Source organism: Mandrillus leucophaeus, unplaced genomic scaffold, assembly GCF_000951045.1.
Source record: "Mandrillus leucophaeus isolate KB7577 unplaced genomic scaffold, Mleu.le_1.0 Scaffold872, whole genome shotgun sequence".
Taxonomy (NCBI): domain Eukaryota; kingdom Metazoa; phylum Chordata; class Mammalia; order Primates; family Cercopithecidae; genus Mandrillus; species Mandrillus leucophaeus.
In genome coordinates, this window is record NW_012109497.1 from 483,413 (window position 1) to 502,493 (window position 19,081).

At 36.8% G+C, this 19,081-nt stretch overlaps 1 protein-coding gene across 2 annotated transcripts in view; it reads right to left on the reverse strand.

Moving 5' to 3' along the window:
- ABI1 (abl-interactor 1) overlaps positions 1–19,081 on the reverse strand; it is a 106,695-nt gene that overhangs the window by 26,736 nt on the left and 60,878 nt on the right. For both annotated transcript variants that reach the window (XM_011969105.1, XM_011969104.1), the window contains exons 3-8: positions 14,073–14,249; positions 8,136–8,150; positions 7,306–7,406; positions 5,910–6,050; positions 2,244–2,344; positions 905–985 (exon numbers count right to left, since the gene is read on the reverse strand). In XM_011969105.1, coding sequence (XP_011824495.1) covers positions 905–985; positions 2,244–2,344; positions 5,910–6,050; positions 7,306–7,406; positions 8,136–8,150; positions 14,073–14,249 — 616 coding nt within the window. The remainder of the gene's footprint in view (positions 1–904; positions 986–2,243; positions 2,345–5,909; positions 6,051–7,305; positions 7,407–8,135; positions 8,151–14,072; positions 14,250–19,081) is intronic.

A 19,081-nucleotide genomic window follows, 5' to 3' on the forward strand; every position in this document is an offset into this window, starting at 1 on the left:
ACCTCGCCCGGCTAGTTTTTTGTATTTTTTAGTAGAGACGGGGTTTCACTGTGTTAGCCAGGATGGTCTCGATCTCCTGGCCTCGTGATCCGCCCGTCTCGGCCTCCCAAAGTGCTGGGATTACAGGCTTGAGCCAAGGGTCTTCATTTTATTACCTCCTTTCTCTCTTTTCCTTGGTATGTGCAGATGTTTTGAAAAGATATGCTGCTAGACAGCTTTATTTCACCTAACCTGAAACTCAGCTCTCCTTATTTGAACACCTCATTATCCATTTCTACCCAGATTACTGTGATTGTGTATTTCTAGACTCAATGGTTTTTACATTGACATTTAAAATACATTTAAAATTCCTTATATGCTCAGTCCAGTCATCCCCAACTTGTGAACAATTTAAATGCATTTTATCGAGAAAACTATTTCGTGGCATCCTGAGATGTCATAAAAACTGGGCCATATCAGAGTTTTTCAAACTATGATTCACAGGAAAGCCTCAGAGTACCCCATCCCACATGTATCATTTGCCTTTCAATTTTTCTCCTCCTGTCCCCACCTTCACCCTGATCCTTTGACTGTTGTATATACCAGAGAGTTCCAAATTAAGTTTCACTTGTGCTGGGCGCGGGGATTAGACTAGAAAAATCTAAACAAACAACAAATAAAAAACACATTAAGTTGGTTATAAACCAAGCATTTCATATTATACAAAAAGTTGTTTTATATTTGTTTACTGTGTAAGTGCAGAAGCCTTTCACCAGAAGTTAGTGATATTAGATTTAATACTTTAATCTTTGTATTATCACCTGCAACCTAATAACTATAAATGCTAGCACTCTACTAGCACAGAGGAGTTTATTATGAATTATGTAAAGTGAGTTCAATGGCTGCAATGGCTATGCAATCTCACCTATCACAGTGCTCACTGGGAGAAGTGGTGCCAGAGGTGGTGCTGGTGGAGCTCCAGAAGGAGGAGGGACAGAAATGTTTTCTAATAAAATAGTTTATAATTCAGGTCAGAGTACAAGAAAAGAAAACTCAACATTTTGAAACAGCAAGAAAGTACAATATATAGGAAATAAAAAGAAAAAAGATAACCACATGTAAAGCATGCTCAAATGAGTATGAATTTTGTAGGTAAAGAGGTTACCAAATTTATACCTGCCTTAACTATCAAATATGACTATGTTTATAAGTGGCTTTTTCTCCTTTTTCAAAAATATGCTTGAAAAGCTAAGAATTTTTTTCTAACATTTTTCATTATCATATTTTTAAAATATACATTTTAACAATATAAAAAGTCTCCATTTCATTTACTAAAAATCAAGAGGCTAATTTAATGCCCTCCAAGGATTTTTGAAATTTTCACTTTCTGAAAGTAAAATAACTTTCCTATCTTAATCTTATTTTACATGCATTGCATTTTATTGAAATACATATTGAATATCACAGATAAATGTAGTAAAGTCACAAAATAAGCAAACACCAGAGCAGATACTGGCCTGCAAGGCAACATTAAAACTCCTAGAAACATAATTCACCTTTATAGACACTGATTCTCCAGCTGGAGTATCATACAATACTGGTTTGCTCTTGAAATAATAAATGTCATTCTTGACTAGTATGCTAGGCAAATACAGTCAGCCCTCCATATCCATGGGTTCTTCGTCCCTGGATTCAATCAATAATAGATCAAAAATATTTCAGGGAAAAAAGGGGATGGCTACATCTGTACTGAACATGTGCAGACTTATTTTTCTTGTCACTATTCCCTAAACAATACAGTATAACTATTTAAGTAACACTTATATTGTATTAGGTATTATAAGTAATCTAGGGATGATTTAAACAATATGAGAAGATATGTGTAGGTTATATGCAAATACTACACCAGTTTATAGAAAGGACTTGAGCATCCATGCATTTTGGTATCTGCAGGGGACCTTGGAACCAATCCCCCTATGGACACTGAGGAATGAATACATTTCTAAAGCAAAATGGCTAACAAAAAGTTATTTAACAAAACTACTTAATATACAGTATATATAAGGAGAAACAGCTGGCAAAATCCTATAGACTTTGTGAAAAACAATCTAAAAACATTGTTAAATTTGTTATCAGCCTTTATTCTAGCAACAATCACAAATTTAATTAATAATTTTACTCAATGTGACTAATTTATTTCAGCCTTCCACAATAAAGCTCATAAATATTATCACATATTAAACACAGATTAATAAATAACACACCTGGTCCAATAGTGGGTGGCGAAGGTGTAGGCACAGCAATGGGAATGCCAATACTACTGCTACCACTGTTTTCTCGACTTCCACTTCCTCCGCTACTTCCACTGAAAAGAAAAAAAAAATTGTGAAAAACCAATTCTAGAGACATATTAAAAAAAAAACTGTAATCACCCAAGGCCACTGAATACTCCTTTTATGTCATATAGTCATCCCTCAGTATTCTTGGAGGATTGGTTTCAAGAACCCCCTTGGATACCAAAACCCATGGATGTTCAAGTCCTGCGGCTGGCCCTACAGAACCAGCGGATATGAAAAGTCTGTCTTCTGTATCCACGGGGTCTGCATCCCATGAATACTGTATTTTCAACCTGAGACGGGCTGACTCTGGGAACGCAGAACCTGAGGAAGGAAGGGAGGGAGGGAGAGAAGAAGCGGGGAAGGGAAGGAGGGAGGGAGGAAGGGAAGAAGAGATGGAGGGAGAGAGGGGAGAGGGAGGGAGGAAGGGAATGGGAGGGGGGGTGTGTGTGTGTGTGCACGCGTGTGTGTGCGTGTAACAAGAATTTTTTTAACTATTCATCACAAACCTTAATCCTAATATTTGAAATGGTTTCCTCTACTTCTCAACCTATCTGGAACCAATATAATGATAACACAGTACTTAAAACCATCTCTGCTGAAACATTTATCACCAACAAAATCTTACAGTACAATGAGTCAACAAGTGTTTATTCAAAACCTGCTATGAAGAGCAGTGAGCAATGCAGTGATGAACCACACCGTCTGAAGCTCATAATGGGAAAACTGACATGAAAAGGTAATGTAACAGATACAACAAAAGAGAAAGTACAAATAATGTGGAAGTAAATTAAAAGGGTAATCCATTCTAGTCTAAAATTAATATGAAAACTTCCTCTCATCTCAAAGAAAGGTGATAACACAAACATTTTCTGGAAAATAAGCATAATGACAAAGAAAGACAATAGTGAAGTTTCAGTGTGGTCATTCTAGAATAGTTGCTACTGATAAACTCTAATCAACTCCTCACTACTATTCTACTTCCTGTGGATGTACTGTCCTGTTAGCTCTAGGACGTGGCTCTTTCTAGTTGTTTCTAGTAAGGTATGGCACAAGCCTTACTTCTTGTAAGGTATGGCACAAACAACTAGATCTTGTGCCATCTAGTTGTTTATAGTAATGTGTGTACATGTGTAAAAACATATATTTGTGCACATGTATCCTTACGCTCCCAATTATGTTTTAAAATCTACATGATTTGCTCAATGAGCCCAGAAATTTAAAGGGCAAAGATTTGCAATGCCTGGATAAGATTTTTATTTTCTTCTGCAATATGATCATTCTATAATTAGATTATCATATGCTAATGGAAGAAAAAGAAAAAAGCCATTTATATAACAGACACAGCTTAGATGTGAAGACCTCCCTAACTCCCTCAAGCCAGGTGATCAACACTTAGTTTGTGCCATCACTGCATCATAGACATATGAGTATTTATCCTCTTATTATGCTCCTCTTCAATTACTGTCTTTTTTCCAACAAGGGGTTGGCAAATTACAGCCTGTGGGCTAAAACTGGTCCATTGCCCGATTTTTACTACCTGTGAGTTAAGAATGTCTTTTACATTTTTTAATAGTTAAAAAAATCAAAAGAGGAATAATATTTTGTAGCACATTAAAATTATATGAAATTAGAATGTCAGTGCTATAAATAAAGTTTTACTGGAACATAGCCACATTCATTTACGTATTGTCAATGGCTGCTTTTGTGCTATAATGACAGATCTGAGTAATTGCAACAGAAACCATATGGCCCACAAATCCTAAAATATTGACAATCTGGCCCTTTATAGAAAAAGTGTGCTGATCCCTGTTCTAATAGAATGAGCTCTTGAAAAAAGAACTATGCCTTATTGGCAAATGCCTAATATCTAATGAAACAACACTTAATAACAGTTTGTTGAATATGATTAAACTGTGCTTCCTCTATAGAGAAAACCTATACTTTGATCCAATAGTTCAAATAACAACAAAGAGAACAATTTTGTTCCTCAAAGAACTTGACTTGATACAGTATCTGCAGATATCAACTTAACAATTTGTTTACTAACAGTGGCAATAGTAATAAATACCACTTACCTAGCATCTCACATCTCGATATGCCCTATTTAGTGGAATTCCTGTAAATCATTTTGATAAGTTATCTCTCATTTACCAACGTAAGAGTGAAGGCAAAAGAGAGGTTCCCTGCCCACGTTATTAAGTGAGAGAGAAAACTAAAGAATAAAACAAATTTGGTTATAAAATAAATTTATCTGGTTTTATAAAGCACTCAAAAATTGAAGTGGCTACATTTTGGGGGAAGAAGCTCGAGGCAATAACTGGGAAGGAGCTTGAGAGGCTTCTGGGTTGCTGATAATGTTCCATTTTCTGATCTGGGTGACGGTTATATGAGTGTGTGTCCATCCATCAAGCTGTATACTTAATAAAGTGGATACTTTTCTGAATGTTATACTCTGTAATAAATTTTTAAAAATCCACCGGGTAATTGATTTTTAGGATATTCAAAAATAATAAATACAAGGCCGGGAGTGGTGGCTCACGCCTGTAATCCCAACACTTTAGGAGGCCGAGGTGGGCAGATCACCTGAGGTCAGGAGTTGGAGACCAGCCTGGGCAACCTGGTGAAACCTCATCTCTACTAAAATACAAAAATTAGCCGGGCATGGTAGCGTGCCCCTGTAATCCCAGCTTCTCTGGAGGCTGAGGCAGGAGCATTGCTTGAGCCTGGATGGCAGAAGTTGCAGTGAGCCTAGATCGCGTCACTGCACTCCAGCCTGGGTGACAGAGCTAGACTCCATCTCCAAAAAGATAATAATAATAATAATATAACATATTCTAGTGTACTGATTCTCTTGAAAGTCTCCCTCAGATTTAACTTCAATCTTCTTTCCTTCAATCTCTGAAAGTTTAAATCACGTTGTATAATTCCTATGATAGTTAATCTTTTCTCCAAAAGTATTTGAGTGGTTTGCCTTAAATTTTTTTAAAAGAGCATTTTAAAACATTCTTAGGGCCAGGCACGGTGGCTCATACCTGTAATCCCAGCACTCTGAAAGGCCAAAGCGGGTGGATCACCTGAGGTCAGGAGTTCGAAACCAGCCTGACCAATATGCAGAAACCCTGATTCAACTCAAAATTAGCCGGGTGTGGTGGCACAGGCCTGTAATCCCAGCTACTTGGGAGGCTGAGACAGGAGAATCGCTTGAACCTAGGAGGCAGAGGTTGCAGTGAGCCGAGATTGCACCACTGCACTCCAGCCTGGGCAACAAGAGCAAAACTCCGTCACAAAAAAAATAAAAAAATTATTTAGTCTTAACCCAAAGAGTCTGATAGAGTCTGTACCTCTATCAAAAGGAGGAAACACAAACAATCCATTAATAGTACAAACAGGTGTTTAAAAATCTTAAAAAAAAAAAAACAGAAGTTATAACACAAATTTACAGGAACATATATAATATTATTCCCCCAACTTTCACATTTGATGTTAGCATTAGAGTGGCACTTCACCTTTACTCAGCACCTCCATAGGAGTTTGTCACCAGTCAGTTACACCCACTTTAGAGATGTTCAAATACTCAACCTAAAGGCTTACCTGTGTGTCCTTGGTCTCTGATTTAAAGATGCTGTCCTGCCTGGACTATGCTGACTTCCAAGCCTAGCAGGACTCGTCATATAGTCATTAGGAACTGTTGGGGGTTTAACGGGTTCCAGGGTTTTATAAGGAGTATTCCGTCTAAAGAAGCGTAGTGGAAAAAGGAATAATGAATAAAATAGATAAAATTGTATTTTTCCCAAAAATATGTGAGTTTCCCTTTGTGACCATGTATGCCAGGATTTAAAAATATATATAACAAAGTTTGTAATTTTAAAAAATATTCTTCACTGGGATATATGAATTTTGTTATTTTAACATGAAAACTAAAATTTGTTTCCTTTTCCTAAGAAAAACATAGGAAAGGGTAATTTAAAGTCCTAACCTGATTTCTAAAAATTATGATTATAATTTTTTAAATGCTCAGTAATATCAAACTTTAAAATGTACATCATTCTCAGTCCAGTCACTCATAAGCCACTGTTTTTTAAACAGGAAGCTAAATTTCTTTATATAGGAAGCTGTAACTTATTCCTACCTCAATATGGCAATAAACGGAGACATATATTCTATTCTAATCATTAATTTCTCAATAAATGATTTCGACTTTTCTGTTTAATAACTTCATATTTTTTTTTCAGGGGCAGAGGGTTTAATTAATAAAAATGAAAACTAAGACCTTCTTAAAAGAAGACTGATTGTTGAACAACCCCTCCACCAAAAAATAAGAAATCCAATATAATATTCCCAGTGTTAAGAAAAGCAACCTTAAAGAAACGTAATGCCCTGGCAAGCATTCGCTATATTTAGTACACTAAGAATTAAGAAGGAAGAAACCACTGTTATCTTTTCTACTTGTCCAACTGGCCTTCCCATGGAGCTACTCTAGTATAAAGAGGCCTAAGAACACCAGCAGAAGCATAGTTACAAATAAAGTGCACAGTTTCCTAAAGTAAAGAGTCCCTAAATCTCAGACACCAATAAGGGAAACAGAAGAGCTGTGGACTCAGCCACACTACACAAAAGTAGACCACTGGTCAAAGTTCTATAATATAGATACTGTAAACACATGCAAAGGCACCATTTGGAATACTCTAATCAATCCATTTAAAACAAGTCCGATTTATATTTTTTAAAAATTAGATGACAAAAAAATAAACAATGCCATTTATACGTATATAAAAACTTTCCTGGTACAGATTTTAGAGAGTATTACAAAGCCAGCAGATTCATTTGGGATTCTGTTCAGGAAAACAGGAATTAAAATGAATTTGTAAAAGGTAGTGTCACATAGAGAAGGTAGTGTGGCATGGATCCCATATACTTACTTAAGTCACAGAAACATCTTTTCCTTTAGCATATGAATTTCTTCTGTAAAATGTAGTTGAATTCTTACCCCAGTGTTCCCCGGCCTGACATGGGAGGACTTGGCGGTTTCTGAGTAGGAGGATTTGTTCTCGACAGAGTGCCAGTTCTTGCAGGCTGGTTATTTCCGTGCTAAAATGTAGAAAGAAATGCTTTTATTTTTATATCAAATTGTTCTCTTTGTGTTTTAACACCATGTATTATTTTTTTTTAATATCAGAATGTGAATTAAGGATTCCCAGACAGTTTGAATAAAGACTTTGGTACTACAGTTTAAAAAGTCAAGGAACCACTTGCACTTGGTTTTCCTATTATTTTATGCCATTCATATCACATTGTAGCAAAATACATGTGAGATCACTGGATTGTTTATCTTATTTTATTGTTAAACATGTTTACTGAGATCAGACTTATCTGCATTCAAACACTGGGTTTCCTACAAATTTTTGAAATGTGTGCATGAACATAAACTATAGATCTTACTTGTCAATTTGCTCAAATACCCATCTGAAAAATCATCTTCATCCTAACAATTCAGTAACAAAGTCACATATGATGTCTGGGAAACCTCCTAATTGTAAGTCAATGAAAGCAAGGCAACTACCGAAAAATGAGCAAAGCAATAAATGTTAGCAAAATTAATGTTCCTATACAAACGTAGATGTCAATATATCTTTGATATATTAACACAGCCAAGCTAAATGTTGCTTATTTGAACTGAATTTGAGTATATTTAATCTACATAAATCCTACAGGGAAAAGCAGACAGACATAAGAAGAGTTTTCAAATTTTAGTGGCTCTGCAGCCTCTATCAATACAGAGGAAATACTGTGGATCAAATGATAAGTAATGGCTCTTACCTTGGCTTTTAGCCACTTTACGTTGGCAAAAAAAGAGGGGGAAAAAGTAGACATTAATGCTAGGTAAGTTATATCTGATAGGACAGGTTTACATTTACAGTTATTCAATTCATATTAACAAGCTTTTTTCCAGCCATGTTTCAAATACTTTGTAAAGAAAAAGATATCCATAAGTACTGGGGAAATACTCATGTGTTTCACATATTTTTCAAACGAATTATACTCATAAGGAAACCACCACTTAATTATTCCAATCTCATGCAGGCTCAATGATTTTTTAAGTCAGTATTTTATCCTATGGAGCTAATCCAACCGAATCACAGATGATTTAAAAAATATGTTCATTTAAACACAAATACCATAACACATTAGATGTGAAGCTATTTAAACATATTGGTGCATAAGACCTAACACTTTACTGGATAATGAATGTCCAAGTATGAGTATTCATTATTTCAATGGCAGTATAGTTTAAAAAGTGATAAACTGCAAATGTTAAAATTCAAAACCACACATTGCTTTCAAAAATGAAAAAAGGACCTAGTATCTCGAAGCTTAAAAAAACTCATCATGCACAGTGATAACTTAGCCAGATTCTAACTGAGATATAAACAAACAGGGTCTGGAAAACTCTCTCATTCCTAGCTTCTGAACCCCAATCCTGAGCAGGTCAACACTAACAGGAAGTTCTAAGTATCTTTAGTTCTAAGTTTTCATCTGAGCCACTTAAGACAAAATTCAAAGCTGAAGAAAAGTTGTTTTGATCCTAAAGCTGACTAGCCTACAGAACATGAAACAATGTGTGGAGTCCTAAAGCATCACTACTTGTACAATGCCACTAAAAAATATGTATCTTCAGGTTTTAGAGTCTAATTTGTTATAGATTTGGGGGCTTCAAGTTTTTTTAACAACATCTGACATTCTCAACAAGTAACTACCATTTTTCAGGCGGCCACAAGGCAATATCAAAGGAAATCATCCAAAGAAGAGATTTGGTATCTCTTGGATACATTCTCATTTATAGAAACTGTGCCAGAAATATGGTACACTTCAATGTTTGTTTAAAATGATATTGCTTACTTCTATCTGGAAACAACATCTGGCAACCTACCAACCATGACATTTCACACCTAAAGAATAAAATTTGAGTAACATTATTAGAATCCTTGAAGATAAAATACACTAATGTATACTTCAGTATCTGTATTATGATATATAATATACTTACATACCAATGTATATCTTATAATGTATATACATAATACACTAAATACTATCCTAAAATCACTAAGAAAATATTCTAAATATGTCCACGTATCTCCCTTCATTTGTCATTTCAAGTGGATAAGTAACAAAAAAAAAGCATTCAAGTATAAGTTAGTCCCAAATGGAAAGAATAAAAGAATTAGACTGGGGATGAAAATTCTACTTGAACTCTGTGCTACTATGCAATGGTGTAAGCTTTAACCTCTTATGAAGTTCAGCCTCCTCTATTAAGTGTTATTATATATGCAGATGTGTCAATGTTGGTGAGTGTTAGTAGGAAATAACCTCTGTATCTTACATCTCAAAATACTAATATTTTTGTTAGAAATCTATAAAATTTTTCCATTTAAATATCCTCAAAACATATCCAAAATGAAAACGTTTTTTATTTCCTTAAGATCTCATTTCAGGCTAGGCATAGTGGCTCTTGCCTACAACTCCCGGCACTTTGGGAGGCCAAGGCAGGTGGACTGCTTGAGCCCAGGAGTTTGAGACCAGCCTGGGCAACACAGCGAAACCCCTTCTCTTGAAAAAATAAAAATAAAAAATTAGCCAAGCATAGTGGCACACACCTGTAGTCCCAGCTACTTGCATGGCTGAGGAGGGAGGATCACTTGAGCCCAGAAGGTTGTGAGCTGTGCCTGAGCTATTGCACTTCAGTGAGACCCTGTCTCTTTTTAAAAAAGATCTCACTTTGTTTCCTTAACATTTACCTTTATGGATGAGTAATTTCACCATTTGCCTGGAATCTTTGAAATTCCCTTTGATTCCTCCCTATCTTCTAAGTACATCATAGCTTTGTATGTCATAGGCACTCAATGTCTAATGTTAATTCTTTTTTTTTTTTTTTTCAGACAGAATCTGGCTGTTGTCCAGGATGGAGTTCAGTGGTGCAATCTTGGCTCACTGCAACCTCCGCCTCCCGGGTTCAAGCAATTCTCGTGCCTCAGCCTCCCAAATAGCTGGGATTACAAGTGTGTGCCACTACACTTGGCTAAATTTTATATTTTCAGGACACAGGGTTTTGCCACGTTGGCCAGGCTGGTCTGGAACTCCTGGCCTCAAGTGATCCTCCCTCCTGAGCCTCCCAAAGTGCCAAGATTACAGGCATGAGCCACTGTGCCCAGCCAAGGCCAATTCTTTCTTTGAAATGATTCTTAACTCACTCCTCTGCTTTATAAATTTAAAAAAAAAAATCATTTCTATGTAAATATTATAAAGCTTTAGTTTCTACACTGTTTAAAAAAAATTAATCAGAAAGCCATTAAGCTGAGACAGCTCCCGCATTCTGGGTTCCTACTTAGGCAAACCAAAACACAACTGAGAGTAACTTAATCAGAAACCTCCAACTAACCTCTAACTAGGAACTTTACTAATCAGAAACCACAATTAACTTCTAACCAATCAAATATTTTGCTTGTCTTGCTTCTTTGAACTTCCCCCTGCTTCATGTCTCTGTGGTCTGAAGCTGCCCGATTCATGAATCACTGTGAACTCAAACTCCAAAAAAAGTAACGTACCTAAGTTTATCTTTGAAGACCAATAATAAAATCTAACAACTCCTAGATCACATAATCTTTTGAAGCTTAAAAACAAGCACACAAGCACACACTAATCCAGTCATCCCTTGGTATCAAGAAGGCTTGGTTCCAGGACCCCCATGAATACCAAAATCCAAGGATGCTCAAATCCCTCATATAAACTGGTGTAGTATTTGCATATAACCAACACTACCCTCCAATATACTTTACATCATCTCTACATTACTTATAATACCTAATACAAGGTAAATGCTATGTAAATAGTAATGATATTTATTTGTATTATTTTTTATTCTTGTATTGTCCTTGCATTTTTTACTCTTTTTCTTTCTGGAATTTTTTTTATCCAAGGTTGGCTGAATCCACAGATAGAAACCTAGAGATACAAAGGGCCAACTACATATGAAAAGTCCTTTGTAAATTATGATCCAGGCTGTTAATTATTATTAGTGTTCTTCAAAATAAATGTAAATTTCTTTGCTAAGTATTCAAGCCTTCCCTATTCTAGCTTCCTCTCAAACCTTGTGCTCACTTACAAAGATCATCTTCTTTTCATTCTCCTTTATGAATATGTTCTGGTAGTTTCTCTATGCTGGGATTCTCTTATACATATCTTATTATTATTCCCAAAAATCAAACCAGATTTACTTTGGGATACTCTGCATATTTTTAAATTCCTATTAAACTAACATGTACCATTTATTTCACAGCATAAAATGCATTAACACAGTAAATACTATTTAAATAAAACCCAGGTATATTTAAATACAAATACCAAAACACTAAAATTTATATCACAAAATAAGAAAATGCAATGGAATATTAATCTTGGAGTATGGCAATTGTAAGCATAAAGCCTAGTAGCTATAAGAAAAATATTAATATATTTAGATACAATTTTAAAAATTCTGTATGTATATTTTTTAAATACCAAAAAACATCAAAGTCAAAAGCCAAAGAGCAATATGAGTAAATAGTTGCCAATATATGAGTGGCTACTAACTCTTCAAACAGAAAAAAAAGGACTCTGACAAGTCAGTAAGAAAACAAACTTCTAAACAGAAAAGTGGGCAAAAAATACAAAAATAATTTGAAAGCTGTAAGCAGTGTCTCACTATCCTCAAAACACTAATTTTAAAATAAACTTAAACTTTTCCTTCTAATAATTTTGGCCTGGCAAATGTTCATTAACTACTACCAAAATTTCTACCTTCACACATCTCTACAACATTCTGGAAATATTTAAGCCAACAATGATCCTTTAGAGAGAACACAAAACTAAGAAAACAAAGCAGCATTAAGACTACTGGGGAGAAGCAATTGTGTGTATGTGTGTATTTTTCAGTCACAGAAACAAACTATAGACAAATATGCCAAATAATCAGCTTCTAAAATATATTCTTCTCAGACCGTGCACCTTCATCCCTCACCAAAAACGTATTTTAAAATAGCCTGCATAACAATGTGAATGTACTTAATGTCACAGAACTATACACCTAAAAAGAGTTAAATGGTCATTTTATGTTATGTATATCTTACCACAATAAAAAAATCTAAAAACAAAAACAAAGCCCCCCACCCTTGTGTCTAATATATCCATATTATGGCTAGAAAGCAGATTTCCAAAATTCACAGTCCTATACTTTCAGCATTTATTATGCTGTTTATATCTCCCACTTACACATATACGATGAAATAGTTAAATTTTCTCATCCAAAACTTCCTTGTAAAATTTGGATTCATCGTATACTCAGCTAAGTACTATGTCTTGAACTGTTAAACACAACTACTAATTGAGGGATGAGGTAATGGAAGATATTCACTACTAACATAATGACAGAAAAAAATTTTTAATGAATGTATACTGCTTTGGTCGGAATAATCAAGGTGAGGCAAAATGGGGAAGTGTGAGAGTGTGTGTGTGTGTGTGCGCGCACATATACAGGTATATATGTATACATACATGCATGCATGCATGAACATATTGTTTTTCTTTAAATCTTAAGGTAGATAGTAACACAAAAGACATTTTCCCCAGATTCTCAAAACTCCAACCCCAGAGATCAGTCTAGTTTAAAGCACCTTGAATTAAAACTGAATTTCAGCTCTTATACAAGCCTAGCCACATCTCTGAATAAAAATACAAGAAATAAACAAGCAATCTCCTCTGCATTTGCAATGTGTTCCAATTTTATATACAATTTACAGACATAAAAAGTGAAGAGGAGATTCCAATAGTCTCAGAGAGAAATACAATAAAGGTTAATGCTTTCAGCTATACTCTTCTCTCAACCAGGAACCCCAAAAAATCCAGAATGTAACAGATCTAGCAACAGCACCAGTCAATCAGCTAGGACAAGCTTCAAGATTCTAGCTGACTCCTTAACAACTTAAAAAATATTCTGAAGACCAGAATCCAAATCAAACAGTCCTCTTAGAAAGGAACTTCCAAATTTCAAAGGAATAGTTTATCCTGAGCAGAGACAGCGAAAGAATTTAGGTCATTCCAAATGCTTGCAAAATGACCCATAAATACCAAAAAGCTGACACACTACAGGTATCCTTCAAGATCAGCTAATTTTCCATGCTTAGAAATGAACACAGGCAACACATCATCTCTCTCCTGAAAATCTGTGGGGTTTTTTTTTGCGGGGGGGAGGTGGGGGGTTAAGACAAAATTACATACAATTTTCATTTTTTAATAAGTTGCTGGCATTACATATACACACAGGTATACAAATATATATACATATTTAGAAATGAAATGATTAAAGTATTTATAAATTATTTTCTAAAGTAATTTTGAAAAGCATGTAGATTTTTATTTTTAAATATTCAGTAGAGAAAGAAAGACATGGAATTCACAACACAAATGGATAATATTTATTTGTCTAGGATTTATGGTTTAATAACCATTTCAAATTTTAATATCATTTTTAGTATAGCCTATTCCACTGATAAAATTACACCCCAACCTTAGTAAAAATGCATATTAAAAATTGTATGAAAATTATAATGCTAGTTGCTAAAGAGAATCTATTAATTACAATTATCTTTATCACAATATTTCCTATCCAAAATATTTACTGGATATGCAAATTAGTTTGTTTATGTAATATAAAATGCTTACCTTGACACCATGGCCCACATCATCCAGAACTGTGTAATCGATGGGTTTCCGAATATACCTTACAGGGCGCTCCATATTCGCAGGTGCTATTATTTTGTGAGTTCTTGACGTATTCTTATTTGTTGTCAAAATACCAATCTCTCTTCGAGCCACTTTCTCTTTATGAATATCCACAGTCTATATTTTAAATTTGAACAAAACAAGAAAATATTATTTGGTATAATATATTTGCTATCCATATACATTGGACCATATTTAGGATGGACCACAGGACTGTACACCACATGTCTATTTTCCAGTGAATACTATTAAATTATACTAGGCTAAAAGCAGAGAATGTTTAGTGGTGGTTTAAAGCACCAACTAATGTAATGGATTTGATTTTAAAACAATTCTCTGGAAAGCAGTTTTCTTTCCTAACAATTTGGTATGTGGGCCAGGCATGGTAGCTCACGCCTGTAATATCAGCACTTTAGACCAAAACAGGGCGACTGCTTGAGTTCAGGAGTTCAAGACCAGTCTGGGCAACATGGCAAAACCCTGTCTCTACAAAAAGTACAAAACAGCCAGGCATGGTGGCATGCACCTGTGGTCCCAGCTACTGGGGACGTGAAGTGAGAGGATCGCTTCAACCTGGGAGGTGAAGGCTGCAGTGAGCTGTGATTGTGCCACTGCACTCCAGCCTGGGCAACAGAGGGAGACCCTGTCTCAAAAAAAGAAAGAGAGATTTGGTATGTGCAGAAAGGGAAAGTTGTCCTGGTATGAGTAGCTGACACTTTATTTATTCAGTGTGATGCAGAATCCCCCCCATACACACCCTAAAAAAAGTAATTACAACACAATGAGGCAAGTGCTATAATGACACATGCACAGTTCATTCAAAGTTACTATAAAGGTGCTGAGAACAAGACAACTAACTAGGTTGAAAAGGTTCATTTAAAGGCTTTAAGAGTACGTAGGTTTCAAAGGATAAACAGGAGTCAAGAATTGGATATGAAAAATATTAAAGGCAGAGAGAATAACATCCTGCAGAAAAAGGTTTAAGAGAGAAAAATGGTAAGAGCAGATATACACTGTCAGCAAGCAGCCTAGACACCTGTTTGGCACAGCCTACCTAGGACTGGCCTACAAGGTTTTTTAAAAATTTTTTTTAATTTAGCTGCCAACTTAAAACTGGACAGTAGCCAGCACATGAGAAATAATTATACAACTGCTCAACAACTTAAAATCCGGCTTAATAAGGAAGTGATGACAAATTTAAATTGAGTGGCATGATCACCTCTGCATTTTAAGAAGATCCCAGTAGCAGAGGTATTGAAGATAGAAAGAACAAGACTACAGAGAGTAAAACCAACTAAGGGGCAATTATGGTAGTCTAGGTGGACGAGGCCAGGATAGGAACTGAAGCAGGAAAAAGGCGGGGGGGGGGAGGTACTCCCAGAGAAAAGAACAGTTCAATGTTATGCTTGAACCAAATCTGTCACAATTCTGTCTTATTTTATCAGAACTTTTTAATTGAGAAAGAACTTCTAATCAAAAATGCTATCCCAATTCCAAACCAAGATAGATAGAGACACCTCTCCATGAGTATCTATCATTTCTGTACATCTTGTGAGAAGATGCACTAACTCCCTTCATTCTGGATGTTTATAGAGTAAACAGCCTTAGAAAATAAAGCATCTCCTTAGAAAGCAAAGGCTGAATTGTTTACTGTCCAATATAATAAAGCTAATGTAACCCTCCAGGAGAAAGGTTTTTTGCCCATTATAAAAGATGTGGTCCCCTAAATTGAGAGTACTTTTTCTCTAATGCACACAACTGTGTATGCAAAGGCATCACTTGCCTCTTTGCAGTATCCTAGGGAAACTGGGGCTGTTTTCTAGCACAAATGCTGACACTCTGGCTACTACTATTGCCATGAGTAATGATGTCCTTTGTTTCTGATCCAGGAGTCTCATGTCTTCCAAAAGAATCCATGAAACTGTGGTAGGCTAACTCATCAGTTAACAAGGATAAATCTCGGGACCGTCACAATTTTCAATTGTTCTGGCAATGAAAATAGAATGCTGATGGGGACAAAGCTTTCTAGAAATGGAAGGAAAGACCAGTTAGCAGAAATTGAGAAAAGTCCACGAGAATCATTAACGAACATGTTGTCCATATTGTATGGTCAACCAGGCAATGAATGATCCTCCACTTTACTGCCTGTTAATGAGGCTAAAATGAAGTTTCAGGATAAGTACCAGGAAGTAGACAGATTCAAAGACAACAGCCTGAATGATGCCCTGGTTACTGTCAACACTTCTGCGGATGGGAGGACTTCCTTATCAAGCTGACAGTCAGCCTCAGCAGGTGTGCCTCGTGAAATCTTCCAGACTAAGATTTGTCAGGAAGAGGGAGACGGGGGCACATAAGGTTCTGTTTCCTTTGGACAACAGTTACAGAGACATGCATCTACACTGAGTTTGAAAGTAAGAAAATTTGCAACCATTGTTGGCAGAGCCAAACAAATTTTTAGAACTTTGGCTAGTTTGCTTGGGAGATGAGGAACATGTAGTTACATTGTTCAGGCATGTAATGCTTGTTAAAGAAGAATGGCATTTTGCTGGCTATCTTAGTGCTCAGCTCCTACTGCAGTCTACCTTGCCAACATTCAATCCTTTCAAGATGACTACGAAGGGCCTCAGCATTTTCTGGTGGTACAACCTGTCCACTACAAGGAACCTTTGACACTCTTGGGGAAATTTCCCTAAGACAAACTCCCTTGGACACCAACCAGTCTACAGACTCCTACTGTACTAGATTGGGTTTAAAATGAGGATCAAGGTGATTCACTGGAGAATCAGAAACTAGCTCAAAGAATCTAGATAATTCTTGCTGTCAGTCCTGCAGCCTTAGAAAACTCCAGTAGCCCTAGTATTGAAATCAAGCAAGAATTTAAGAGATCTTATCTTGACATTATCTTAACAATGGAGCAGCAAAGAGCCTATATTAAGGTGAACTTCTAAAACATGATGCCATTGTGCAGTTCAAGCCCGTCAGTCAAAGGGTACAAAACCCATTTCCCCCACCAGAAAGTGACAAAACTGTAGCTGTTCGATCAATGTGTTCCCAAACAGAAATGGATACCGTCCATAATGATGACCTTTTTTGTGTGTGTAAGACAACATCTTGCTCTGTCACCCAGGCTGGAGGGCAGTGGAACAATCACGGCTCACTGCAATCTTCAAATTCTTTCACTCAAGCAATCCTCTGACCTCAGCCTCCTGAGCAGCTGGGACAACAGGTGCATCCCACCATGCCAGGCTAATTTCTTTAATATAATTTTTAGTAGAGACGAGGTCTTGCAATGTTGCCCAGGCTGGTCTCGAACTCCTGGGCTCAAGCAATAATGATCTTGCACAGAATACAGGGTTTTGGTTGGACCAAAATTACCTCAGGTTTATTTTACTGATCAGCACACAGCTATAGCACCACTCAAAACTGAAAGTAAATGTCTCTTGTTCACTGGTACAAAGCTACTCTCTCCCAGCCTCCCTCATCCCTCAACCTCAGCTGCTTTACAAAGAAAGATGATTAGGAGTGGGGCCAAGTTCTCCAAGTTCCCAAAGGAGACTGAAGATCACACACACCTGGGTAGGCTACATAACTTTGGGGAGAGCACAGATTCAACATTTTACGGTTCTGTTGGATACAGGAGCCCAAGGCACCTTCATACCCATCCTGCGGAAGAATAAGTTACAAGCTTCCAATACTGAGGTCTGGGAAGGGTTCAAAGTAGGGAAGGGATGCTACTGTGACCTTTTGGGTGGGGCTCTTTGGACCATTCACTGTACTGTTTGTGGCTTCCACTGCTGAGTGTCTAGTGGTATTGATATTTTACATGCTGAACTGTGAGTGCTCATAAGCTCCAGGGAGATCATGCTCACTGTCAAGAGCCCATGTAGAAAGGCATTAGTAAGTCTGGGGCCCCACATTCCTTATGACCTGTTAGAGTACAAGTCTGTGCATACATGACTTTTCTGAGTAGACCCTCTGGCAAGAGGAACAACCTCTTCTGGAGGTGACTCGTGGGTTTGGATTCAATGCCTCCCTGACATAGCTACTAGGTATGCCTCTTTTGAAAGGAGAACGAGTCAACTCAAATGCAATGACTAACAAAGTGGGAAAGGCCCAACAAGCCTCTCTCATCACATGAACTGATAATATTCAAGAATGCAGCCAGTCTGGCCCCTAGGGCATCTCAGCTTTACGTGAAAAAGTAGCAGCTTCTCCCTTTGAGAACATCTGATCTTGCATTCTGCCACCTAAACCAAATCTGCTAGCTCAGTGAGGCCCTTGATTCACAAAGGTTCCATAAATGCCTGGGCCTGTTTCACTGATTATTCAACTAAGCTGAGACCCTGTGGTGCCTAGTGGGCTTTAAACTCCAGTGCCCATAATACAGAACTGAAAATGGGTGTGGTTGCTTTGTTCCACCAGCAAAACTCAAGGACATTCTCACAGATCTGGCCAATATTCCCCTTGAAAACCTTGTTATATTTTTACTGACTCTCAGGCTATTACCAACAGCCTAGCTATTTAGTCAGTCACTTGGAAAACTACAGAATGACATATTTAAGACTGTCCATAAACCATGGAGATCAATTGTAATTGCTGATCAAACCATCTGGGTCACTAATACAGATGTTTACGGTAAGAGTCCATTGTCTGATTAGACCAATTGTAATCAAGCTACTGATCAAACTGCACTGTCAAGGCTGCTACCACTGCTGCTGGATCCATCATCATACAAGACACAGAAACACATCTATCATCATAGAGTGGATACAAAGTAAAAGACTCTGTGTTCCTGATGCAGAGGCTGCCACCTCATCCCAGACTTGTGAGTCCTGGAAAAGGACTCATTTGTCTCATGGTGAGAGGAACCACATCACATGCTAATGGCAGATTGGTTGCATCAGACCTTTGACAACCTTTTTCAGGCTATCAGTGGTGTCTCACTGTTG